The 27,581-nt window shown below is 41.5% G+C and overlaps 2 protein-coding genes and 1 long non-coding RNA gene across 3 annotated transcripts; 2 read left to right on the top strand and 1 right to left on the bottom strand.

Annotated features, from left to right (window-relative positions):
* The first annotated feature begins 651 nt into the window (after window positions 1–651).
* Window positions 652–2,462, top strand: LOC105060176 (protein PHLOEM PROTEIN 2-LIKE A10). Its single transcript, XM_010943787.4, has one exon. The coding sequence runs from the start codon at window positions 926–928 to the stop codon at window positions 2,141–2,143; it is 1,218 nt and encodes a 405-aa protein (XP_010942089.1). The 5' UTR covers window positions 652–925; the 3' UTR covers window positions 2,144–2,462.
* Window positions 2,463–10,712: 8,250 nt separating this feature from the next.
* LOC105060186 (uncharacterized) lies at window positions 10,713–18,145 on the bottom strand. Its single transcript, XR_834378.4, has 2 exons — window positions 18,009–18,145; window positions 10,713–11,253 (listed from the first exon to the last, which is right to left on the bottom strand). It is a non-coding gene; the product is annotated as an uncharacterized lncRNA (long non-coding RNA).
* A 6,787-nt stretch (window positions 18,146–24,932) lies between these two features.
* LOC140855215 (uncharacterized) lies at window positions 24,933–25,298 on the top strand. The gene has a single exon (XM_073251091.1). The coding sequence runs from the start codon at window positions 24,933–24,935 to the stop codon at window positions 25,296–25,298; it is 366 nt and encodes a 121-aa protein (XP_073107192.1).
* Window positions 25,299–27,581: the final 2,283 nt, after the last annotated feature.

Genomic DNA, 27,581 nt, shown 5'->3' with positions numbered 1-27,581 from the left:
TCCATATCTTTTGTGCATGGCACAACATCTCCACGTGGCACTTATCCCATTCTCTTATCCTCTCACTCCCAGTCACTGAAGACCATGATATTTTGCGCATTTCCCACAATAAACATATGATCAGCGATTCTCTAGAAAAGCTTATACATATAATTATACATTTTTTCCTCTGAAAAAGCTAAGCATGAGTAATGCCAACTGCGCCTCGCATAACTAACTTGAACCGTCCGATCCTAACCAACTCCGGTTGAAACCGGTGCAACTCCCCTAAAATTAGTAGGAGCAGTTCAGGTTGGAACAGAAGAAAACAACCAAATCCAAAAACACCAGTAAAGAGAATTAATCACAATTCACAATACCAATGGAAGCGGAAACCCCAATCTAAATGGAAAGGGACAGAAAAAATACCCAATCCTTATTTCCTTCGTCTTCTCCTCCGGATTTGAACCCGGCCCAAAACCGCACGTCTTCCCCCAGAAAACGGTCCGATGCGGTCCAGTTGAACCCACCTCGCCCGTCCGGATCGGTCTTTTTCACTCCCCCTTCCCCCCTCCCTCTCCACCCGAGAGAACTCCGGGTGGATTTTTAAGGCAGCCAGCGGCCCGACTTCTCCTGCCCCTCCCGGGACATATTACTCCCTTTGCTCCGCCAACTACAACGCAACAATAGAAGTTTCTTCTCCCCACGCGCTCTGCCAATCAATTCCATCACCCCACGAGCGGTGAGCAGACCAGCCCTCCTGTCTTCTTCGCGGGGTCCATTGCTTGCTCTCCCGCCCCTTTTCGTGGCCAAGAACTGAAAAAACCTAAAATAAAGTACAATAAAATCTCTAATAATTGGCGGCTCGGAGTCGGTCTTCTTTCACGGTACGCATCCCCCATTAATTCCCCAGCGTCATCACCTCGAGTTTCGATATCCGCCTCCCATGGGCCTCCTCGAGTTCTCTCGCTCCCGCCGGCGGTGGTTCCTCCTCGCCGCGACCGCCGGCATCTCCGGATACGGCGCCTACAAGCTGTACCATCTCCCCTCCGTGGCCCGAAAGCGCAGGAAGCTCGCCAGGCTCGTCGGAACGCTGGTCGCCGTTGCCGACGCCGCCTCCTCCTCCGCCGAGACCGTCGCCCTCGTCTCCTCTGATCTCAACCGCTTCCTCCGCTCCGACACCGACGAGATCCCCACCAGCTTGAAGCAAATCTCCAAGATCGCCCGTTCGGATGAGTTCTCCTGTTCGCTCTCTAGGGTTTCCGAAGCGTTGACCGTCGGAATCTCGCGCGGATTCCGATCCAGCGCGGTTCCCTCCGAGTCGGTGTCGAGCTCCAGCTTTTCCGATCGGTTTCTCGACAAGCTCTTCTCCACCGCGGGTTCCGGCTTCGCCTCCGTGGTGACCGGAAGCTTCGCGAGGAGCCTGGTGATGGCCTTCTCCTCGAGGGGAACCGACGGTGGAGAGGTCGGCAGAACGCAGTCGGACTTGCCTGTGGTGCCGCGGTGGGTTCACGTGATTTGCAGCGACAAGTGCCGGGATATGATCGGTGATTGCATCCAGTTATTCGTGAGCACTGCCGTCGCGGTGTACCTCGACAAGACAATCGATATCAATCCTTATGATGAAATCTTTTCTGGCCTCACCAATCCCAAGCATGACGCCAAGGTCAAGGATATGTTAACTTCTGTTTGTAATGGTGCCGTGGAAACTCTGGTAAAGACTTCGCACCAGGTGCTCACCAGCTATAATTCGGGCTCCTCGATTGACAGAGTACAGGATTTTGAGAGAGAGGAGGAAAACCAGAGGAAAATTTCATTTGATCATCAGAGTAAGGATGGTGGTGGATGGGTTCAGCAGGTTTCGTCCACATTGGCAGTGCCGAGCAACCGGAGGTTTGTTCTTGATGTCACGGGGAGGGTAACATTCGAAACGGTGAGGTCGTTTCTTGATTTTGTGCTCTGGAGGTTGTATGGGAGTGCAAGGAGAGGGGTTAATGCTATCAGTGAGGAGGTGATTGCGAGGGGATTGGAAGTGTTGAGGTTCATCAGTGCCAAGTCCATGGTTATTGTTACGATATGCCTCACCTTGTGCATGCATGTGTTGACCGGGACGATGGTTTTGATGCCGGCTTCAGTTGGTCATGGAATCCTCCAACCTCTGTGATAACCTTCAAATTATGTAATAAATATTGCTCTTATGCTTCAGAAAGGCCTTTTTTCACTGGTATTTGATGCTTGTTCTCAGGATTGGTGATTCAAAAAGGGAAAAAGAAGTTATTATATATAACTATTTGTATTTGAAGAGCAACAGTAACCTTTTATTTTAGTTGTTTCTATTGTTCATATCACTGAAACTTAGTTTAGGAGGAAAATGATGATTTCATCATACAAGATGGAAAATTGTAAAAAGAATCATATGTAAATATGCTATACACTTGAAGAAGTTCCAGTAAACAGCCATTTGAGGGAGGAAGTGTTCTGCACTAGGGGTTTTCTGTTGCTATTGTTAGAAGAATATGCACTGAACAGTGCATTTCAAAATCGCTTGGCTATCTTCTTATCAATTTGTATCTTCTAGTCTATCTTGTTCAGTTTCTGCTCTGCATAGAAAAATGTGCTGAGTTTTTTTTTTTAATGCGATGGATATCAACTGTCATATGACCTGTTTGACATCTTCCTCTAGTGGTTACATATAGCTAGGAAACTGTGCTGCTGATCAAATTCTCTGATATGCTGCAATGACCTGTGTGTTATTTTGATAATGAAACAAAGACAATCTCTTGAATGGAATGAAGTTGGTTATGTGCCTTCCAATGAAAGTATGAAGTAGAAACACCATTATGTTCAGGAAGTGCCTGGAAAGTAAGTTTTTATTTTGTTCTAATTGACTCTATTTTTAGTTTTCTAGTCAGAAAATTACTTAACATTAGTTGATTCTTATAGTAGGCATTGGTGAATTATTATACAGTAGTTTTTTTCTTCAACTGAGCTTTTGTTACCACACATTCTCCAATATCTTTCCAAGTTTAATGTGCAAACATGAGATATGTGAAATATAGTTTGAGGTGCTGCTAGGATGAAAATGATGATTCCATCACACAAGATGGAATGTTGCAATAAAGAATGATATATAAATGTCCTACATATTTGAAGAAGTTTCAGCAACACAGCCCTCTGGGAGCAGATATTCTGTTCTGCAGGGTGCCCAGTGTCATTGATAAAACGATATGCACTGATCACTTGACTTAGAAAAATGGTAATATCTTGATACATTCTTGTCATGTTTCTTGTTCAGTTCTTGCTCTAGAAAAAATGTTCTATTTTGGTTTCTGTATGATTGATATAGAGCTGTCAAGTGTTCTGTTCACAATCTTTCTCCAGTATTTACCTATATCTCAGACTGAGTTATTACGTAAATTCTTTAGTGTGCTGCAATGACCTCTGTTTTGTCTTAATTATGAAAGAAAAGAACTACCAAATCCTTGAATGAAGTCATTTATGTGCCTTTTGGTGAAAGCATCTACACAATCATTCAAGGAAAAATGTAGAAAGTAGGTTTCTGTTCTAATGATTAACCTCTGCAGTTGTTGTGCTAGTATGAGAATCACTAATTTTTAGTTGATTCTAACAGTGGACATTAAAGAATACTCCTTTTCTGGTAAAATTTTCTCAGTCAAGCATTTGTAACCATATGGATACATGTTTTTCCAATTTCTTCTAATGCGCAAAGATGGTTATGTCTGCTTTTGCTTCAAACGTGCATGTATCCTCTATAAAGTAATTCATATGATTTCTCTTACTGTACATGTCCTCTTTTGAAATGCTTGTGGGATAACATCATGTTTGCAGATCTGAAATGCATGTTGCTATAAATGTGGTTATCTTTATGGTTTCTGGTGCATCTGTAGGAACCAGCGAAGAGATAGCATGAATTTCAAATTAATTGTTCCTCTCCTTGTCTGATTGTCATTTTTGTTACATGTTTACTGTATTGCTAGGTGAAAGCCATAGATTATGTGACTACCCTGCAATGCAGAAAGAGAACAATGAAAAAGAGATGTGCATCCATAAAAACTTCTTTCTTTCTTAAGTGGTGGTCTGTTTTGTAATTCTGTTCAATTATCTCTTTGATAGAGGGGAATATAATCTCAGTCCAACTCTCTGGTCAGTCCCTTTTTGCAGATTTGCCTTATTTGCATCTCTTGATGCTGGAATTTTCTCTTTCCATTTTCCGAGGGCAACACTCTTATATTTCTGGTTAATCTTTGTTGGTGCCATCGTCTTTCTTCTCTATCAGTCCACTAATGCAGTATGGTGCTTCAGATTAGATTCATTCAATAGTCTTGTTGTCTCCATTTCAATTACATTGTCACAACCTTAACCATCGTCTTCAGTTTTAAGAAACAAAAATCTTCCATCTTCACAGACTAGCACACTAGCCTTAAGTAACCTTGAAAGATTCTCTGAGTTACCTATCAATGCTTGCATGAAAATTTGTTTGGGCAGTCTGTTTTTGAATTTGAGTAAATTTTTTGATATGCATCATCGTAGGAACATACTAAATACCTTGAGTTTAGGATACAGCATGCCAATTATTGAATACATATAAACTTTGAAATGAAGCAAGTGCCTCAGTACTTGTTTGGTGACCCAGTTAATTCCTGAAACAATCTTTCAGTCATTAAGTAGTAATTAACATATTTTGATTTGTGACATATCAGCTGCTTTAAGTATCATGGTTTCATTGTCTAGATTATCCTCCTTTTCCTTCCACAACAGCTTCTAAAGCAACTCTAACGATCAATTCAACAGGCCAAAGAGAGACTATCACACAGATTTGTTAAAGACATCAGCCTATGCAGGTATCTGGGCCCACTTATTTTGATGGGCCACCTTGGCCCAACTGTGAAACCCTCCCTTTGCCACCCCCTTGTTGGCACATTCTTTTGGATTTGCTTCTTTGTTTCCCTACTCCAGCAACCCACCCAGGCAGCAGTTGAGCCAAGTATCTATTTTATCGTTTCACCTCTCAGCTTCCTTACTGCAGGTCACCCGGGCAGCAGTTGTGCCAGGTAGGCATTGCACTGTTTCTTCCTTTTTTCTTGATACCGCTTCTAGTGGAATGCATTGTTTCTTAATCTTCTGGTGCAATCCCCTTCTGTTCCTACTTAATCGATGCTCTTTGCTGGTGCCCTGCCCTGCAGCCAGCAGGCTGCTGCTGCTTCTCTTTCTATATAAGCATGGCTTGCATTTTTATGACTTCTTTGAATGCGAAAAATGGATTTTAGTACTTATAATGACATAGGGGTCTATTTAAGAGGATAATTGCTACATATAAGCACAACACATTTTTTTTTTTTTTGAGCCTTATTGGCTTCTCCTCCCCTGGGGGTCCATTGACCGGTCCCACTTAGGCTTTTTAACAACGTTGCTGTCACTAATAGTTTGAGGAGAATAGCCCACAGGCTTTGGGAACTTTCTCCAGTGACCCAATTTATTATCGTTACCTCGTGTGAGTACAACGAACTGTTGAATGAAAGAGATGATTGGCATCCTTCTCTCCTGAATGACAAAATACTGCATGAAGCAATTTCCATGCCTCAAATATAAAGATCAGTTAATTACAACTCATTCCAGGCAATGGCACTGGCGGTGAGAATCTCTTTTATTTATTTTTGGAGTTGATAGACCCTATCAGATAGAGATTTATACTAAAGCCAACAGCCATCAAGATGGGGGGGCCTACCTATGAAATATTGTGAAGCTGATCAAAGGCATTCATCAAACCAAAACCTGGTATTACCTGCAAATCTGATTAAATCTCACCTTGTTGGTCAGCCTAGCCACATTACCTTTCTCCTTAACCATGAGCATGTCTTCCAAAGTGATGGGTTTGTTAGTCACTAGTTTTTATCCCACAAATGAAGCCACAATGAGTCTAAAGACCTAATGATATATGATCTCTAAAACACAGTGGCCATGTGCCTATATTTTAGTGACTTAGTCTATAAACCTTAACTCCAGCAACCACTAATGTCTAGAGTTCTTTCCATGACACTACATTTTGGTCATTTTTCCACTTGCCTTATGAGTACCTATTAGATAGCATGAGGGACTCCCTTTGGATAAATAGGACAGACCTATAATAAAAATTTTAGCGGCAAACTTTTCTGCTAATAGTTTCCTCTACTGATCTCAAAATTACGGTATACCATAGTCAGTCGTGATGAAGGCTGAGACAAGGGATGATGAATATGATAGCCTTTCGGTGTTTATAGAAATATTCTGATTCATTGGGTACAGTGAGCAATTTTTTTTTTCTTTTCTTCAAGGTAAGACTCGTTTTTAATAATAAGAGATGGAGAAATGAGTCAGGTGCTTATGCATTGTAACTTTATAGTGAAAGACTCAAAATGTTCTACATCAGGTGCAGCCTTTGTTTCAGAATCTCTCTATGTTCCCATACTGGCTTCCTGGGCACTTCTTGTATCTCTTTTGAGAGTTCTTGCTCTCACACCAACTTTGTTGATGGAAACATCTTAATTTTTTGAGCGCTTTCTCATTATTGCACCTCACGAACATTTTATTTTTTTGAGTGCTTTCTTATTATTGCACCTCACAAACATTTTATTTTTTGAGCGCTTTCCCATTATTGCACCTCACTTTTAAACTTACATCCTGCACTAACTGATTTTAGTGCTCTATTATGAGAATATGTTGACGAGGTGATTCTGCAACTTTTTCCCAGTTATTAAAGCCACAATCTATATACATTTGTCTGGTATGCTTGCTAGCTATCATGTTTTGCTTTACTTCTGAAGCTTCTATTTCTCTTCCAAAGTACATGCTTTTGCTGTGCATTCAATAACTTCTGTAGCACCAAATGCCGCATGATGTTCAAAGTCATCTATTTTGCATAAATAGCATTTGCTAGCCATTGAAGCACCGTCAAATTGTATTTCTAAGTTCTATCTATTATATGTATATACCACCATTGCTTTTCTGGTATGATGGAAGTACTGTGACTTTAATTGAATTTGTAATTGCAATGATCGCCATTCTTTTGGATGTTACATTAACTCAAACTAAAAATAGGGTGAATTTATCTGTTAATCCACTTATCTCACTTGAACTACTTTTGGATTGTGTAACCTTTCCAGTCAATGCTTGATTGAATGATGCTTTTCAATAATGAATGTATTGGTATGTCAGGATATCAATTTTGTTGCAGGTTGCAGGCCTGACATTACTATCACTATGAACCATGAATGTCGGTTGGCAAGAATGATAATCGTTGTCGATGGTGATTATATGGATAACAAATTATGGATGTCCAAACCCTTGTAAATTGTGGAGGATGATTTAGATTAGAAGAATAACCTTTTATGACCACGTATCTTATGGGAGGAGGCTTGGATGAGGATGATGATTTGGATGATAAATCATGTGATTTTGGCATCATTACCCACCATGATTCAAGTCTCTCCAATCAGAATGGGATCAGTGACACACAGCGCAACTTTTAAGTGAGAATACTGATGATTGAGCATATTTTCTGTGACCGGTGGACCTGGGTTCAACCTTGTAGGAACTGTAGATTGAGCATTGCACACACTATGAATTCAAATTTCTCCAGATATGCAGAACTTTATTGTTACTATGTGTGAATGCTGCGGACTAGTACGCCACTATGATGATTTCAGAGAGAACTAACATTGTCCAGTATTTATGTGAATTGATTTCATCAAATATTACCTTTGCAAGTTAGTTTACTTTAATCCAATTTCTCCATGTTCAGAATATTTTCTCCAAATTATGGTCGGTTACAAGGCCATCTTCATGTTCATATTTCTTATAATATAATTATAAATTCATCTTTCTGAAGATGAACATTGTTTTCTTGAAATGGCCAGAATACAAAGTCTACGATGGCACAAGGGATAATGTTTGGTTTCTTTTGGCCATAATGATTTCTCAAATATTTATATAGCTTTTCATAGGGATCTTACATATGTTTTATGCATTCTTTATTTTTTTGATGTTAGTAGTTCATATCCCTTAGCTGAAATTTTCTTAGTTATATCTTTTCTATTGTTGTTTTTTATTCTGGCCCGGCTATCCCACCTAGCTGAGCCATTCTTTTCAGTGTACATTATTAATTCTTTTCATCTATGAGAAAGCAACAACACCTGAGAAGAGTAACATGCTTGAGGTGAAATATTTTCCTCGCAAAGTGTGAGATTTGCTATAATCTAAATATTTTCTTGTGGAAATCAATTATTGTTCAAACACCATATTCTGATCACTGTATGTTGGAAAAGACATCTTACATGGAAACAGATTAGCTCGAAGGTCACATCTGAGAATTTGGGAATTGTTGCTGCAAGCCCAAGTTCATGCTGGATACGATCTCGGCTTTTCTTCTTGAAGTATCCATACGCTATATCAATAGCCCACCATTTATACGGCAAACGCGTCCATAAATGCTGTTCTTTAAAAGGGGACTAGCATTGGGATTGGTTTTTTTGGAAGATCTATGCCATTGGGATTGTTTTTTGGAAGATCTATGCCATGGGAAATATTTGCCCAGGAGTTGTTCTGAGTCCTTTCAGATTAAAGCCTCAATTTTCGGGTATTTCGTTCTGCTGGAAGGTAGCTGTCACATTCTGTCACACAATGTGCTGTTAAGAAGTAATATTTACATAACCGCTACTGTAGCCTTAGGTTTGGCATGACTTCACTCGATCATTTGTTTTTTAAGCCATTTTTGCAGCTCGGGAGCACTGCTAATTTGGACAAACCTCGTTCTAGACGATAGATCTTTAGTTAGTAATCCCGACCTACCAATACATTTCTCAAGTCCATATCCCTGAAAAGCCAGCACCAGCAGAAAAGAGAGGTCACGAGCATCTACCCATACCTAGGGCTCCCTCTTGTGTGGGCATTCATCACATGATACTCTATATGCTTGCAGAAATCATTAACGCATGTCTAAGCGATCCGATAAGATGAAGGGAAAGACTTTCTCAACCTGCTCTACCCGAATATCTTAAAAGAAATTTAAAAGGAGATGGAAGAGCTGCAAACATGAGGTTTAAGTTTCATTTTCTTTTATTGATGATCTAAAATTTGTATGGTATGGATCAGGTTCCTCGTCCCGCTTATAATAGAATTTTATTTTTTAAAATAGACAATTAATAAAGATAAATTCAAAAAAGCTAAAATTTTTTTAGAGATAGATGTTGATTTTTATTTCAATTTTGCTTCACTTGATTCCTTTTGGATTAGAAGATATGCCTGATTAAAGTCTTAGCTCAGAAAACTCAATTTGACTGGCCTATTTCAAATCTTAATTGATGATATTTAGGCTTGATCACTATGAGATGCTATTTTTCAAAAGATGTGGTGTCATATTGTAGATCTCAAAAAGTTATATGATTCAGAAAAAAAAATATCATTTCAATTGGATGTTATATGACCAAATTTTGACATCCGAAAATTTTAGCTTACAACTTGGCTTCCCGATAAAGTGGATCTTGTTCTTTGATCCTATCTATGCTTATTTGTAATAACTAAAATAGTTTATATCAAGTTTGAGAACCCTCCTAGTTCACTAAAGTATGATAGTGCAAGATGAAATGTTGTCTATTATACCTGAATATGACTATGGTATTACATGCACGTGGCAGTATTAGGCCAGTATTATGGTAGCATGGATCATATGGGTTGGTGCGTGCTGTGTTCTACTTGAATGAAAGGAAAAGATCAAGCCATGTAAGTAACATATTTAGAATTAACCTAAAAGAAACATGAGGATAAATCACAAGCTGTTAAGCTTGCCAATTTTGTATTAAACAGCCAGAGCAATTATAGGTGCCACTTTTAATGAGCTATTATGGTGTCGCAAGAAATTAAAACACGATAACGTTTAATTGATGGAAATAAGAGGAGAAAAGTATGATCAATAAAAAAATGAAGGAATCAGTCTCGTTTGATTGGAGTTTTTAAAAAAAAAAATAAAAAAATAATATTTTTATAATAATAACTTCTCATATTTCATAAGAAAGAAAAATCCACGTGAGACATGGATCTTTAATTTTTCTATGAAAAAAAATTGAGATTTTTTTTATTTTTTAAAAATATTTTTAAAATTATAAATAAAATATAATAAATTTTTTTTAATATAATATATATTTTATATTATTTTTATAGAGAAGTAAATGTTCAATCAAATATAAAATATTTTAAAATATATTCTCATAATCAACCAATCGTATCAAAATTACTTTCTCAAAATTCATATTTTCATGAATCAATTTTTTAAAAAATATACTAATAAAAAAAAATTTTCTCACGAACCAAATGAGCGTTTTAGAATAGCCAGAGCTTTCGAGCTGCCCAACGAAACGCCACTTTTTTGGCAGGCAACCTGTTTCATCGTGACGGTGATGTTGATCCATGTGACTATCGTAAAAAGCAATTGAATGAGCTCAAATGGTGAAATTCCAGCCACCGCTTGACCTTCCATCTAGTGTAAATAAAGTATATTCTTTTAGCAAAGTGAAACTAAAGACCATATCATACCGCCATCCAGGCCAGATCACATTCCACCAGAAATCGGGCATTCTGATGTCTTATGGCTACCAAAGTAGCCACCAATCAGTTGCAAGGAATCTGCATTATTTTTGCTTTTCATTCATCCAATCAAGAGAGCTCAAACCACACACAACAAATTGAATCTAAAAGGCCGGATAGCCTCTGAGTTATTTGCTTTCTTGTCCGAAAATATCAATTAGTTTATACATTGCCAAAATTATTCCTCGGATAGGAAGCAAGAACAAAGAAAGCTGAATTCGATATGTCGAATGGAACAATAACCAGCCCTACTTGCCACATGGCAAACTCAAATAACAGGCCAGCAAAACGATAGATTCTCAAAACTACTAGCCCAACAGAACAGAATTAGACTGGATTTCCATCTTATGCATGAGGCAAGATAGAGCAAACCATGTATTGAAGCACAAAAGAACTGGCAGAGGAAGGAAAGCTAGGTATGCATCTATCCTCCATACAGCATAATCAAAACAAGTGGTTTCTGAGATAGAAAAAGAGTCTCTGCCTTTTCTTCCTGCGAAAAAATGGATATCAAGACCTTCTGGTTGGTGTTATCTGGTGTCTTCTTTACCCTCCTTTGCTGCCTCTTCCTGCAGCTTCTTTGTCCAGTACTCCTCAAGCGGAGGACCAAATATAAATTTCCCAGAAACCACGCCTATCCTGCACAGATTAGTAATTTATTTGGAGACTGATATCCAATGATTCCAAAAGAATGAGAAGGATATATCAAAAAAATGAGTCCATGCTTTAAGATAAACATGCATACACAAAAAAAAAAAAAAAAAATCACATGAATAGGGTTATTTCCTAATTATTGTACCCATTATGGGAGGTGTTTTCCTGAGTGTTTGACATGGGTACTCCTTTCATCATTTTTATGAAACGAGAATGGGATAGTCATTCTTCTTAATTAAAAGAATTAAACAACAACCTAGAATTATGCATAAGCTATTTGTGATTTCATGCATATTTGCAGCCACATCAAAGAAAATACACGGACAACTCCACATCATTCAGAAGTTTTAACACGTATAAAATAAATCCAGAACCAGACACTTGGCTCTCTCATATGGTAACTTGAATGCACAGCAAGGACATGTTAAAATTCATAGAAAATATTTTTATCCAACATTAATTACATAAATGTCCATAAAATCAAGCTGTGCTTCCATCCACCCTAATCCTGGCTATCTTAGAGATAGGGCTGAGCAAATAACTAAAATCTGAAGAAACCCACCCAATCCGACCCAATAAACATCGATTTCAATCGGTTGAAAGACATAAATCGGGTGGAATCGAATTGGGGTTCGTAAAAAATCAGTTATTTACGGTCGGATTCAGTTTATACACTTTTAAACCGTATGAAACCGAATCAAACCGATGTAGTATTTCACAAACTCACTTTCATTTTGGGATGGCATCGTTTAGACTTCAATACTTCATTCTAAAAAACACCGTGTCACCTATTTGGATTCATGAAAATATTAATATTGAATTATTGATGGAAGCACATCAATTTGAGATAATTCTAAAATAAAAACTTTCAGATGTAATTACTTTCAGATGAGTAAATCTTTTATTTTTTTATTTTATTTTATATAGGTTCAAAATAAGCCCAAAATTTATAACTTATAAGATTTAGATCCTTTTTGTATTAAATTAATCAAAAAAAAAATAAATAAACTTAAGTAGGCCAACATTGGACTTGAAATCAATATTGGGTCAACATTGAAGTCCAAACCGTCACAACCCATCCGAACCCGCTACAAACCATTCACTTCGATTTCAAATAGTTTATACATGATAAACAGTTGGTAGCGGGTTGAATTTTTTTCAATCCAATTGAATTTCAGATAAAATTTTTCTCTCAACTTGACCGAAGCCGACCCATGCTCAACCCTACTTAGAGATTTGATGACCTTTGAGACAGAAAAAAATGATTGATTTTGCCATTTTTGATGACAAATTATAATTTTCACAGAAGAAATATGTGACCTCACAGAGAAAATGCCATTAGAGCATATGTTGAAGGCTGGACCCACAAGTCCACATCTTCCGCAGCAGGATGGAGTGAAAGGCTTTACAGAGGCCTCAATGCACGGGCAGAAATGGTAAACCTCATTAATTAAAGGGTTGAGTTGAGTTGAAGTGGGTTTCGTCATGTCCAGATTGAGTTCGGGATGGGTTATAGGTCAACCCGAACACAACCCAACCAAGGTTAGGTTGGGATTTTTGAGCCCAAGCCTAAACCGAATTTTTTAAAAAATAAATAAATAAATAAACCTGACATAATGAGTGAGTTGGGTGGGCAAGTTTAGGTTAAGCTCAACCCAAGTTGCACCTTGTGATCCGTGCTGTCATGTGTCAAGGACAGATTCCTTGGATCAACCTTATAATCTAAATCAAGGGATAGTCCTAGCATCAATACGTTACATGCACATGGACGACACAGTACTGATGTATGGTACACATGTTGGTACGATAAAAATGAGGTGATATACCCTGCGTCAATATGGACCTATACGAAGGGCCATACTAGTACTGCTACCTTACTGGTACCAGCACCTTACCAATTTTGTATGGTGCAGCTGATAGACCACTATGCTTAGTACTCATATTCTTGATCTTCATTGTGTCAAAATAACTTGAATTAGATACCCACATTAAGCATCTAGAATGCAAATCACAAATATCCTTTGCAAACTGAAGGCTCATTAAGAATGATATTGTGAATCCGCTAAGCCACATTTGATTATCAATAAAGCACTTGGAAGGGCTAAGATAACAAATTTCCATGAAAAAGATGAACTTTTGCTCCATTCGTACTCTTTCCTTGAACACATTTTTTACTTATATGAGCAGCCAGAAAACTATTAGCCTTAAATGCAAGAGTGTAATTTCACTAATCATTACCATTGTTTATGCAAAACATGTCATGATGATCTCAGAGCAAAGACTGCAAAAAGGCCACTTTTCATGCTCTCATAGCTGATTCCCTTGCCAGTCTCATCTAACTCAAAGGACATAATACTTTCCCAAATTTTTGTGATTTGATCCAGTTCCATATGTTGAAGTTTGAAGATGATTCCCAACCTGCCATTCTTTCACAAACCATATAACATTTTCCTTGGCTTGGAACAAGGAATTTGCTTGGTGCACCTTATGCTACAAGATCTCTCATACCAGCAAGTGACTTATTTAATTGCAAAATCAGAATTTATTGATAAAATATTTCTACTATAAACAGGAAACTATCAACGCAAAACAAATGGCTGATCCAGATGATCCTATTAGAAACCATGATATATGGTCTGGCATGGACTATTCGATGTAAGAAAATCTATTTAACAAATAATAAAATATAAAGGGCAACAATGATCTCCCAAACAAATAGCTGTACCTTCAATAGCACATTGTGGGTGCCCCATATGATGACAATAATGGAGGTGGAAGAGAAACAAGGGATGCATGCAACTAGGTGCATAAATATTCAAACACAAATATTATATGTAGATACACATCCAGATACATAAACAAAAAGGCATGTATACAACTGCATATATATACAAGCTCACATAAGTGCACATTGAGAAATCAGAAACCCATGAAGAGGAGTGAGTTATTCCAAATTATTGCAACACTCATACTCACTAGTGATACAGTTGTCCAAAACAAATCAGGAGATAAACAAATAATGTTAACATTGTTGAAAACAAGTGTGAGAGTGCTCCCATGCTACTAATTATAGCATGATGAACATGATACAATGTGCTACTTAAGATCTACTTGCCATCATCATATGTGAGGGAAGATATTATTGCTGGAACTAATAAGAATTTAATTTACATAACTGTAGTCAAGGACCATGTAAGCTTCTCAACAAACAGAAAGGGCAAAATTCTATAATGTGGAGGTTAGCATGATGAGCTTTCATATCTGACATGATCAGGATGCAATCTACCAAGTGTTCATTTTCAAGAGAAGAGCTATGCTTTGCATCTCAAGAATGTAAAATTAATGTAGGAGAGGAAACAATTAGATTGCTCACTCACGGCCATGCATGTTGTCTTTGAAGGGTGGTTCCTATGTTTTGTCATTGTCCTAAAATCAAGCTTTACATTAAATCATGTTTGTGGAATCTCTGTTTTGGTCATCCAAAGTTTGATGTGGAAGGTCTTTCTCAGTGGGACGTGTCATCTTTCTATTAATCATCCATAACAATTTTGTAGCTTTTGTACACCTGGATTGCAACAAAGAGATCTCCCTTCATAGAAGATTGATCAGAGCTTTGGGTCCCATCCAAATTTTTCCCATAGGCCTATGTCCATTAAATGGTTGCTTCCAGGAATTGCAAACATTTCATGATTCATACTTACAAACAAATATAGCAGGCAAGTTTAGATAAAGCATTAACATATTTCAATTATAAATATTATTTGCTAAAATCAACGTTGATCACAACATGGTCTTAAAATTTGATGGATGTAGGCAATTCCGAGAGTTTATAAACATAGCTACAACATCAATCATGAAACTATAGCTAGTTACTCACTTTAAGGGAGTGATGGACCTAAACAGAGGAACCAAAGAACTTCTAAAATGCTGAAAATTTTGCAAATAGAAAAAGGGCTCAAGGAGATTTATACAGTGGAGGCTGTTGGTTATGCAGTTTACATGTTGAATAGGTATCCTACAAAAGTATGACAAGGAGGAACCCCCAAGGAGAAAGAAAATTGAGAACCTGTCAGTTGCCATCTTCATGTACACAGTTCAGATATTTTATGCATATACATTCGGAAGTGAGGAAATGTGGGAACATAAAGACACAAGGCATGTACTAATGGACTATTATAACCCTAGGAAAGCTTTTAAACTTTACTGCCCACTACAAAAAAGTTGTCTCATAGAAGGAATGTGAACTTTGATCAAACAAATGCCCAGAACTTCGAAAACTGAAGACAAAAGAAGAAACATATGAACACTGAATGTGAAGAACCAACTGGGGTCAGGGAGAGCACAACTTTGATCTATTTGTTTTAGCTTCCATTACGTCTCTCCTATAGTCCCACCCCCCACCTTCTTCATCATATAATTTTCTGCGTCCTTTGTGGACTAACAAGCTGATTTGGTGATTATAGCTATTTGTCTCCTTACATAAACATCAACATAAATAAGAACATCAAACAATAGCAGGATCAAACTTCCAAAATGGGATGGCAGAATAGGTGTAGAGTGAGTCTAAAGGCAAAGAATGAGAGATCAGGTGACTCTGCGGTAGGTGATTAGATGCAAAGTATGTCACTAACATTAACTGTTTGTAGTTTACTCTCAAAGCAAGAATGGCATCCAAAAAGCTCCTAGACTTATTAGCTTCACCAATGAAAATTTCCCTACTTAATATGGCATCTGCTTTCTTTATGGTTCCCTGGAACAACTTCATTGGATTTGTATGAATGTTAGAGTTCAAGTCTAAAGAATACAATCTGCAACTTCAAGGAAGCTCTTGGAGACACAAAATAGTTACATAGACACAAACTGTCAGAAGAATTGATTTACAAGGTGTCCATATGAACAGCGCTTTACATTTAAATATGAAATGACTATCACTACCTTATTATTGAGGTATCTTGAATAACGAAAGAAAAATTATCTCAAAAAGGATATATATAAATATACATACACACATACACACCATATACACACATGAGATGCTAAACAAAATGAAGATACAGAAGAAGATCGATCAAAAATCCCCAGGAAGCTAGACAATGCAAGGCAAATTTGTGGAGCCTATATCCTTCAAGAAGTTGGATAAAACCTTCACTGCTTAGCAATAACATAATCAAACATTGCATGTGGAGTTGAGCTGATTATTTGAAACATGGTTTCCAAATTGAACTTGCCTACATCTACAGCAAGGATTTTATGTTACATAAGATATTATATACAATTATATGGTTTATTTATTGCTGCATAGTTCTTGCTGCTACATTGTTGGCACAACTAGCAAATCAACCACTGTGGACAAACAGACAACTATGTATGTCAAATTATGCTATTTTACACATTCTTCAAAGCAAAAAGTAGTACTCTTATCTCAGCATGAACCAATTGATATTAATCATGACAAGAATGATAATTGTTTCTCATTATCAGATTTTCATGGCTGACTCAAGCATATCGACATTTGACATAACTTGACTTGAAAATTTATCAAAATGAAAAAGAAACAGACTTCTCTAAAACAACATGTGAAGATCAACATAAGGATATAATTAAAAGTCCTGTAGTCAATGGTGTTCATCAAGTTGCTTAGTAGTCCTTAATTGCTTATGATTCCAAACCTATCTCCCAAATCAACTGGCAGCTTGTTGGCCTCTCTTTGTACAAATGGCACATAGAGGTCTTCACGTTGAGTACTTAACGAACAGGCCTCCTTAAGCAAAAATACATTATCCATTTATCATCCATTCATCAGGCAGCTCTTCCAGTAATGATATTAACATTGTCAAACAGTATGAATCAGCCCAAACTCATGCAGCATAATCCTATAAGGCCAGGTCAAGACTTTCTTTTATAACCAATAATTCCACCTTCAGGTTCTCTGCAGTCTGAAAACAATTTGGATGAGCTCATATCCAACTTGCTGCCTCATCTCTCAAAAAATTTTCCAAACCAGCTCCTTTGCCAGTGCGTCACTTATCTGATCATTGTAAACTAGTGCTGGTTTTCTCCAAACAATCCAAGGTTGGCCATTCTCTCTTTTCCCAAAATAATTGCACTTCCCCCTGAAAGAACATTGACATGAAAACCTCACTCAGCCTACATTACAGATAACATAAGCTAAGCCGTTCTCCCCTGTGATGCTTACCATGAAAGATAGGTTCATTCCTGTCCTTTTATATCATCCAACATAACCAAGCTTGCTTCTTTTCCAATTTAAGCTGAAGAAGACTTTTCAAAAAAATAACTCGACAAGATCTTGGACTAGCTCTTGGTTGGATTTTCGTTCTGCAGGTTCACATCCAATTGCATGCATCCAAAATTAAAATGACTAAGCAAAATATAAACTACATCACTGATTTTATCGACAATATAAACTCCTACATTTGAGAGAAAATATGAATCGAAATAATCCTCTATGTCCATAGAGAGTCCAGGAAACCGACTTCTAAAGAAATACCCCAACCTGCCCCAAATTCTCGGGTCTCCAACGTGTGTTTCTCTAAGACTCGATTGGAAAAATTAGCAGTAAAAGAACGATCTTTCCTGAAATTTCCGTAATACTCAAACGAAATTATAACTGACATGACTCTTAAATCATCGAAACAAGCGATACCAAGCGTTACACATACTGTTAAAAAAAAAAAAAAGGAAATCACACCGAAGAGAAGAAAGAGATGGCAAGAACTCACACGACGGCGCCCACCACCATGGGCAGAGAAAGAAACCCTCTCCTGCCGAACATCATCTCCTCCGAATCCCGATCCCCGGAAACGGAAATACTTATACCGAGAACATCGATCCGACGGCTAGGCTTTACTAATCTCTGTGATAAGCTTCCACTGGATTTACTCTAATGGACGGTGAATATGTGGCTGATCGATGATGAGGTCCACCCCAGGTCACATATCAACTCGTGTAAAAAAACTTTATGCAGGACCGAAAGATTTACCGTCCAACGGGCGGCGTAGATGGTTGAGCAGGAGTGACAATCAGATCGGATCGGATTATAAATGGATCGAATCAGATGCTGATCGAATCAGAAAATATCAAAATTAAATCTGACCTGTTTATTAAACGGATCAGATTTTCAAACCTGAATGTGATCTATTTAATAGGCAGATCATCCGACCCGATCTATTTAACCTCTTTATTAAATAGTTAATCTGTTTAACCAATCTAACTCAACCTGTTTAATTTATTTATCGTTTAACCTATTTAGTAGATGAACAACCTATTTAACCAATCCGACCCAACCCGTTTAACCAGTTTTTAAATAAGACAAACATCACAAACAGCTAGCATATTAATGTAAGACAAAATATATCATTTCAAACTGAAAACACATTATCCTTGAAGGAGAACAAATGCTGCCACTGTTTAACATATGATCACTCTAAATAATATAAAGCATGAGAGGAAAACCTACTCAATAAAAAAAAAAGAAGAAGATACAACAGTAGCACATACAGAAGATTCAAATAGGATATAACATCATCTTTTACGTTTATCATTGGAATCACCAATTGTAGCTGTATTTGAACATACATGTGCCGATTCATTGGCACCATCATCATCACTTTTCAGATCTAAATTGACGATATGCTCTTTATCCATCTATATCATATAATGAAAATTTATATTAACCATAAAAAAATTAAAAACAGTTTAAACATCAAAGAAAGAAATAGAAAGAGGAGGTTCAGATTTAGTATTTCATCTATAATTAAATCAAAACAACAACAATTGCCTATAGAAAAAGGCCGTCCAAAATTATTACTTTTTTGAATCAGCAAAAAGACATTTCAAAATCATCATAACCTCCTTGCATAAACCTTAAAACAAATCTCTACACATAGGCCATACTGCACATTTTGACATTCTGCATAAAAAATAAAAATCAAAAGAATACAAAATAATAAATAATTAAATTTTTAAAGCTATGGCAATTAGAGCTATCAAAGCAACTAGCACCGGAGGAGGTGAAAGCATCCGCCTATGGCCACTGACCAGATCTGTCCGTTTCAACCAAAAAAACTAAATCAATCACAGTAGTTTTAAAAAACCAACAGATTTAGTAACCAAGATTAAAAAATAACTTCAAACTTATCATCAACGAAGCTACAACCAACCTCATCAGATTTAATATGGCAAAGTTCTCAAGACATTAGGAAATCAGCAGTGCCATTCACATCCACGCATTTATTGAACAAAACCTCAAAAAGCCCATCAAAAATCATAAAAATATGAGATTCTTAAGTAGAAAATAATTTATTGAATAAAACCTCAAGAAAATAGTCAAAAAATTGGATAAAAACACCATATTTGTGAGATAAAACGTAGATCCGAATGAAAATCGGAACAAGATGCTTTCATTTGAAAGTGAAACAGAGAGAAAAATATCCTTAAAACCCTACACCTGGAGAAGGGGGAGGTGGTGAAGGCGACAGGAGGTGCGAGGATGATACTAGCCAATACGACCGCAAATGGAGAGGAGTTGGTAGTGGATAGCTGTCACAGGGCTGAAGCCTTGGACACGGGCTTGGCACGGGCGCAGACGGCACCGTGCCATGCCTTGCTGTGCGGGGGGGGGGGCTCGGCGCAACATTGTGCACAGGGAGGGCGCACATCTTCGGGACGGCACACCGAAGGAGCGCGCGACATGGCGATGATGCGTGGCACGGGCGCGCAGGCTAGGCGCACCTCGGCCTGGGTTCGGCCAGAAGGACTCGGCTCTGTCTGCGGGCATGGGCGTAGCACAACTCGGGCATGGGCGTGGCACAGCTCGGGCACAGGCGCGGCACTGCATGGATGCAGGCGCGACACTGCTTGCAGGCACGGATGTGATTGCTGGGGCAGGGCACAGCTCAGCGCGGGGGCACGTGCGCAGGAGCCATGCGCGCAGAAAGCGGAGGAGTGCGTGCGAAAATAGTGGAGTCCAGCTGCGGCACGGCACGGGCGACGTGCGCAGGAGACGTGCGCATGTAGAAAGCAGAGGCATGTGCGTGCAAGTCGGAGGTGCGCGCGATCGGCACGCGCGCACGCCAGGCTGCGGTTGCTGGCGGTTCCTTGCAATTTCGGGGCGTGGCTGACTGGGACTCGCAGTTGCTGGTGGTTGGGCGGTTCGGCCAACTACCCAGCAAAGTGGGCGCGCTACCAGGGAGTGGGCACGCGCTGCCAGGAAAGTGGGCGAGTGGCCCACGGCCAGAGATGATATATAGGCCTGTCGGCCAAGGCTGAGGGAGGTAGCCAAGAGAGGGAAAATCAGCCAAGGAAGGGTGTTTTCATAGGCTGTGAGAGAGCATTCTGTGTAACCTGGGAGGGTTTTGAGTGCTTTGTACACCAAGGTGAGAGGGTGAGAGACCTCTTGGATGAGGCAGGTGTGTCCTTTGTACTTTTGAGAAGAAAAGTAAGAAAAGGTTTGGGGTTTTTCTCTATAACACTTGTGTCTCATACCTTGGGGTGTTGGCTGGCTAAGGGAGTTAGCGCCATCACGGAAGCAATTTTGGAAGCTAAAAATTGCCCCGTGACAGTTGGTATCAGAGCAGGTTGCCTGAACAATGGCTGGTGGATCCGGTTTGGATGCTGTTCGAGAGCGGGTAACAATCATCGAGCAGGTACTCGGTGAAGTCCCAGAGGAGTTGGAACGCCCGGTGATATCCAAATTGGATGAGCTCGAGGAAAAGCTGAGCGCACTTCAATCTCGGTTTGAAGAAGTAAGTGCCGTTCTAGTCTCTCGTGTTAGCATTGCAGAGAGCGAAATGGGAGTGCTCAAGACAGCATTCTGCAGCCCGGGTGCCATTGCTGTAGAACCATCCCGCTCAATGAAGGTGTCGGAGCCAAAGGCCTTCGAGGGGGAGCGCGATGCTAAGGCCATCGAGAATTTTCTATGGGACATGGAACAGTACTTCATCGCTGCAAGAGTCCCTGATAAAGAGAAGGTAACTCTTACTAGCATGTATCTAACCAAAGATGCAAAGTTATGGTGGCGCATCAGGTTAGACGATGATGCTAGTGCGGGCAGACCGAGGATCGAGGCTTGGGAGACCCTTAAGAAAGAACTGAAGGACCAGTTCCTACCCTGCAATACTTCATGGTTGGCGCGGGAATCCTTGAAAAAGCTGCGACATGTGGGCTCGGTGAGGGGCTATGTCAAAGAATTCAGCTCGTTGATGCTGGACATCCGCAACATGTCGGACGAGGACAGGCTATTTAATTTCCTGTCCGGCTTGCAACCGTGGGCGCAGATGGAACTCCGGAGGCAAGGCGTGAAAGACTTGCCCTCGGCCATGGCTGCAGCGGATGGCTTGGTTGATTTTCGCATCAGTCGGCCTGTAGAGGGTACAGAAGGGACTAGCAAGCCCAAGTCCAAAGGCAGGAAGCCAGCTGCCCAGAAGAAATCCAAAGGCCGAGAGAATGGCCAAAGCATTGGCAAGGCTAGCGCACAAGAGAAAGGTAAAACCAGTACTTTCTCTGGTTGTTTCATATGTAGTGGACCGCACAGGGTAAAGGACTGCCCGAAGAAGGAAAGACTCAATGCCGTGGTAGAGGAGGGTGGCCGAGGTGATGAAGCCAGCCCCTCAAGCGTCAATCCACTCCAACTCATCAACGCCATGCGAGCGGAGAGGAGCATACCATCCGGCCTGATGTACATGAAGGTCAGGCTGGGCGGAAAGGAGATGTTGGCCATGGCGGACACAGGCGCAACACACAACTTCATGACCGAGCGAACTGCGTGTGTGCTCGGGCTGAAGGTGACCAAGAGCAGTAGCAAGATCAAAGCTGTGAACTCTGCGGCTCGTGATATTGCTGGGATAGCTGCTGGCGTCCAGGTATCCCTTGGGTCTTGGACTGGTATCCTCGGTTTCACCATTGTTACATTGGATGATTTTGATATCATCCTGGGTCTTGAGTTCTTTGTGCAAGCAAAGGCAGCTTTGCTGCCGCATCTGGGTGGGCTCATGTTGTTGCACGAAGAATACCCTTGCTTCATCTCAAGTGTGGCTAACCCTCCAGCAAAGAATGGAGGAACATCTGGTGCGATGTTGTCAGCCTTGCAGGTAAAGCATGGGCTGAGACGAGGTGAAGCTACCTTCCTGGTGGCCTTGGTGGAAATGAAGGAAGGAGTCATGGCGGAAGTTCCCAATGAAGTGGCTGACCTGCTGCAGAAGTATGCGGACCTCATGCCAGCCGAACTGCCAAAGGAACTTCCACCAAGGAGAACAACTGACCACAAGATTGAGTTGGTGCCGGGAGTGAAGGCACCAGCCCAAGCGCCCTATCGCATGAGTCCCTTGGAGCTGGGGGAGCTGCACAAGCAATTGACTGAGCTGCTGAATGCCGGCATGATCCAGCCTTCCAAAGTACCTTATGGAGCCCCGGTGCTGTTTCAAAGGAAGAAGGACGGTTCGCTGCGCATGTGCATAGATTATAGGGCCCTGAACAAGGTAACAGTGAAGAATAAGTACCCAATCCCCCTTGCGGCTGACCTCTTTGACAGATTGGCCAAGGCAACATTCTTCACCAAGCTGGATCTGCGCTCCGGATATTGGCAGGTTCGCATCGCGGAAGGAGATGAAGGGAAGACCACCTGTGTAACTCGTTATGGAGCTTTTGAGTTCCTTGTAATGCCCTTCGGGCTGACGAATGCGCCAGCCACTTTCTGCAACCTTATGAATGAGATTTTTTATGACTACCTTGATGAGTTTGTGGTCGTTTATCTTGACAATATTGTCATTTACAGTGAGTCATTGGAGGATCATTTGATTCACTTGGAGAAGGCACTTTCACGGTTGAGACAGCACCAACTCTATGTCAAACGTGAGAAGTGCGAGTTTGCCAAGCAAGAGATAAGCTTCCTTGGGCACAAGATTGGACATGGTCAAGTGCGCATGGATGAGGCCAAGGTGCGTGCGGTTGTGGAGTGGCCGGCACCTACCAAGGCAACCGAACTAAGGTCCTTCCTTGGTTTGGCTAACTATTATCGCAGATTTGTGCAGGGATATGCCAAGAAGACAACCCCTTTGACAGATCTGTTGAAGAAGGATAGGCCTTGGGCATGGACGCATGCATGCCAAGAAGCCTTTGACAAAGTGAAGAAGGCTATGGCGTCCGAACCAGTTTTGTTGCTGCCTAACTTCGAGAAGCCCTTCGAAGTAGTCACGGATGCAAGTGACCGAGCACTAGGAGGAGTGCTAATCCAAGATGGACATCTAGTGGCCTTTGAGAGCAGAAAACTCAAAGAAGCTGAAGAAAGATACTCTGCACACGAGAAGGAAATGCTGGCAGTTGTCCATTGCTTGCGGGTATGGCGAGTGTACCTGCTGGGCAGCCACTTCATCGTGAAGACCGATAATGTCGCCAACACTTTCTTCCAGATGCAGCGCAAACTTTCTGCCAGGCAGGCGCGCTGGCAAGAGCTGCTGGCGGAGTATGACTTTGCTTGGGAGCATCGGCCTGGTAGGCAAAACCAGGTGGCCGATGCATTGAGTCGGCGCCAAACCGAAGAGGTGACTGCTGCAGCAATGGTGCAGATCCAGGGAGATCTACTGCAGCGAGTCAAGGAGCAAGCGCCATCTGATCCAGAATATCAACGCTTGGTACAGCAAGTCCGGGATGGCTTGGTGCGGCATTATTGGCTGGAATCAGATCTGCTGCACTCTAGAGGTAACAGATTATATGTCCCTCTTGGTGCAGGATTACGGGAGGAAATCTTGAAGGAATGCCACGACAGCAAGTGGGCTGGTCATCCGGGTCACGAACGGATGCTGGCTTTGGTGGAGCGCAGTTATTATTGGCCGCGCATGAAGCAGGATGTCGAGGCATATGTCAAGACATGTCTTGTGTGCCAACAAGACAAGGTGGAGAGGCGGCGTGCAGCAGGATTGCTTCAGCCACTGCCCGTTCCAGAGAAGCCGTGGGTGTCAGTCAGCATGGACTTCATCAACGGTTTTCCTTTGGTGGATGGAATGGCATTGGTCATGGTTGTGGTGGACCGATTCTCCAAATATGGGGTGTTCATCCCAGCCCCAAAAGCATGCTCAGCAGAGGTAGCTGTAGAGCTCTTCTACAAACAGGTGGTCAAGTACTTCAGCTTGCCAGAGGACATTGTGAGCGACCATGATGCGCGCTTCACAGGGCAATTTTGGATGGCACTCTTCAGCTTGATGGGGACCAATCTAAAGTTTTCCACCGCCAATCATCCTCAAACGGATGGCCAGACAGAGAGGGTCAACGGCCTACTTGAGGAGTATCTGCGGCACTTTGTCACAGCCAACCAAAAGAATTGGTTGGAATTGATGGACTCGGCGTAGTTTTGCTACAACCTGCACAAGTCTTCGGCCACAGGTATGAGTCCTTTTGAGTTAGCAATGGGGCATCAGCCCTTAACTCCTCATGAAGTTGTCAGGAGCAGATCACAGGGTAGGTGCCCAGTAGCCTACCGATATGCGCGATCGAAGCATGAGCTTTTCGAAGCAGCGCAAGACAGTCTTCACAAGGCAGCTCGACGAATGAAGAAATATGCGGATCGAGGAAGGCGTGGTCGGGAGTTCCAGGTTGGGGATCAGGTATTGCTGAAGCTGACTCCCTAGATTTGGAAGAAAATCAGTAGCAAGATGGTGCATCGGGGTCTAGTTCCCAAGTACGACGGGCCATTTGAGATCGTCAAGAAGGTTGGTGCAGTGGCATACCGGTTACAGCTGCCTGCCAGATTGAAGATCCATCCGACTTTCCATGTGAGCTTCTTGAAGCCATTTTACCAAGACGGTGGTGAAGGAGTGCCTTCACGGCGACAGATGAAGCGTGCCCCTCCGACAGTCAGAACGGAGTACACACGCAAGGTGGAGAAAATACTTGATCGCCGGGTCTTGGGGCAAAGCAAGAAGAACAGGAGGGTGGAGTACTTGGTGAAGTGGAGCGGAGTTCCAGACAATGAGACCAGCTGGGAGAAGGAGACTTCCCTCTGGCAATTCGAGCAATAGGTACATGAGTTTTTAGCTTCCCAGCCAACAAGAACGTTGGCTTCATCAAGTGGGGGAGGTTTGTCACAGGGCTAAAGCCTTGGACACGGGCTTGGCACGGGTGCAGACGGCACTGTGCCATGCCTTACTGCGCGGGGGGGGCTCGGCACAGCATTGTGCGCAGGGAGGGCGCACATCTTCGGGATGGCACACCGAAGGAGCATGCGACATGGCGATGATGCGCGGCACGGGCGCGCAGGCTAGGCGCACCTCGGCCTGGGTTTGGCCAGAAGGACTCAGCTCTGTCTGCGGGTATGGGTGCAGCACGATTCGGGCATGGGCGTGGCACAGCTCGGGCACAGGCGCGGTACTGCATGGATGCAGGCGCGGCACTGCTTGCGGGCGCGGATGTGATTGCTTGGGCAGGGCACAGCTCAGTGCGGGGGCACGTGCGCAGGAGCCATGCACACAGAAAGCGGAGGAGTGCGTATGGAAATAGCGGAGTCCAGCTGTGGCACGGTGCGGGTGACGTGCGCAGGAGACGTGCGCGCGCAGAAAGTGAAGGCGTGCACACGCAAGTCGGAGGTGTGCGCGGTCGGCACGCGCGCACGCCAAGCTGCTGTTGCTGGCGGTTCCTTGCAATTTCGGGGCGTGGCTGACTGGGACTCGCAGTTGCTGGTGGTTGGGCGGTTCGGCCAACTACCCAGCAAAGTGGGTGCGCTACCAGGGAGTGGGCGTGCACTGCCAGGAAAGTGGGCAAGTGGCCCACGGCCAGAGATGATATATAGGCCTGTCGGCCAAGGCTGAGGGAGGCAGCCGAGAGAGGAAAAATCAGCCAAGGAAGGGTGTTTCCATAGGCTGTGAGAGAGCATTTTGTGTAACCTGGGAGGGTTTTGAGTGCTTTGTACACCAAGGTGAGAGGGTGAGAGACCTCTTGCATGAGGCAGGTGTGTCCTTTGTACTTTTGAGAAGAAAAGTAAGAAAAGATTGGGGGTTTTTCCCTGTAAACACTTCTGTCTCATACCTTGGGGTGTTGGCTGGCTAAGAAAGTTAGCACCATCACGGAAGCAATTTTGGAAGCTGAAAATTGCCCTGTGACAATAGCCACCTACTATCGACGGTGGCGGGGGGAAGATGGTGGGAGAACAGATGGGATCCTCGACCGAGAGGGGTGTCGAGAACGAGATAGGATGGGAAACCCTAGAGCATCGCGAGAAGGAGGACCAAAGTGGCGAATAGCAAAACCGACAAAGACTCACTGATCGAACCCCTAAAGCCCTTAAAGAGTTAAAGGTCTCTAATTATCACGAGTTAAATGGGTTTATATTACAAGCTGACCCGATCTGACAAAACCCATTTATTGAATAAGTTAAACAGATCAGTTATATGAAATCTGAACTAGATTCGATTATTAAACAAGTTAAATAGGTCAATCCGTTTACGATCCGAACCCATTTTATACAAAGCCAAACTTGTTTAAGATGGATCGAATACGGGTTGGATAAGTGGGTCGGATCAATTTTTGTCACCCCTATGGTTGAGTCAAGTTGATATACAGTGCAAATAGCAGATCTGAACTTGCAAAGAAATCCTTACGGTTGATGTTACTCGTACAAAAGAGATCTATAGTATTGTTTAGAAAATGTGGTTTAGTATATTCCATTACCCTCATACATCAAAACGGATTCGCAATCGGATCTAGCTCAAGCTCAATTTGTTTTATAAGTGAATTGGGATTGAACCAGCTTGATCAATATTTTTAGCCAAATATGAGTTACTCATGAACTCTTAATATTCTTGCTTTGATTAGTGCTAAAGACTTCTAAGACTTCCATGTCCTTTAGTTAAATCTCTATCTAATGATTGAAATGCATTCTTCTATATAGAAAATAATTATATTTAATAAAAATAGATTAAAATAATATATAATCTATATTTTGATAAAATTCAAGCTTAATCAAGTTAGCTGCCGGTTATAAGCTAGCAAAGACTGCTTTTGCCCTGCTTTATACAAAACTAGCTAGCTTGTAGGGTTGAAAATGGGCCAGGCTGGGCCGACCCACATTTCTATTCGAGTTTGGTTTGAAATATTGCTTTGGATCTTTGAGCCAGACTTAGATCTAAAATTTTTTTAAAAATTCACGTTCGAGCTCGACCAATGCCCAACCCCAAACCCAAGCCTAGTTTAAACTCAACTAGGCTGGCTTGAATTACTTATTTAGGCTAAATATTGGATTGACCTGAACCTACAAAAATGAAATGATAATACATGAACAAGGACAACAATCTAAAAGTTACCAAATA

The sequence above is a fragment of the Elaeis guineensis genome, chromosome 2 (genome assembly GCF_000442705.2).
Source record: "Elaeis guineensis isolate ETL-2024a chromosome 2, EG11, whole genome shotgun sequence".
Lineage (NCBI taxonomy): Eukaryota > Viridiplantae > Streptophyta > Magnoliopsida > Arecales > Arecaceae > Elaeis > Elaeis guineensis.
Note: the sequence above shows the minus strand (reverse complement) of the source record. Positions and strands in the feature narration are given on the sequence as shown.

Coding starts and splice junctions, on each gene's coding strand:
- LOC140855215 (XM_073251091.1), top strand. CDS start 24,933: ATGGTGCATCGGGGTCTAGTTCCCAAGTACGACGGGCCATTTGAGATC.
- LOC105060176 (XM_010943787.4), top strand. CDS start 926: ATGGGCCTCCTCGAGTTCTCTCGCTCCCGCCGGCGGTGGTTCCTCCTC.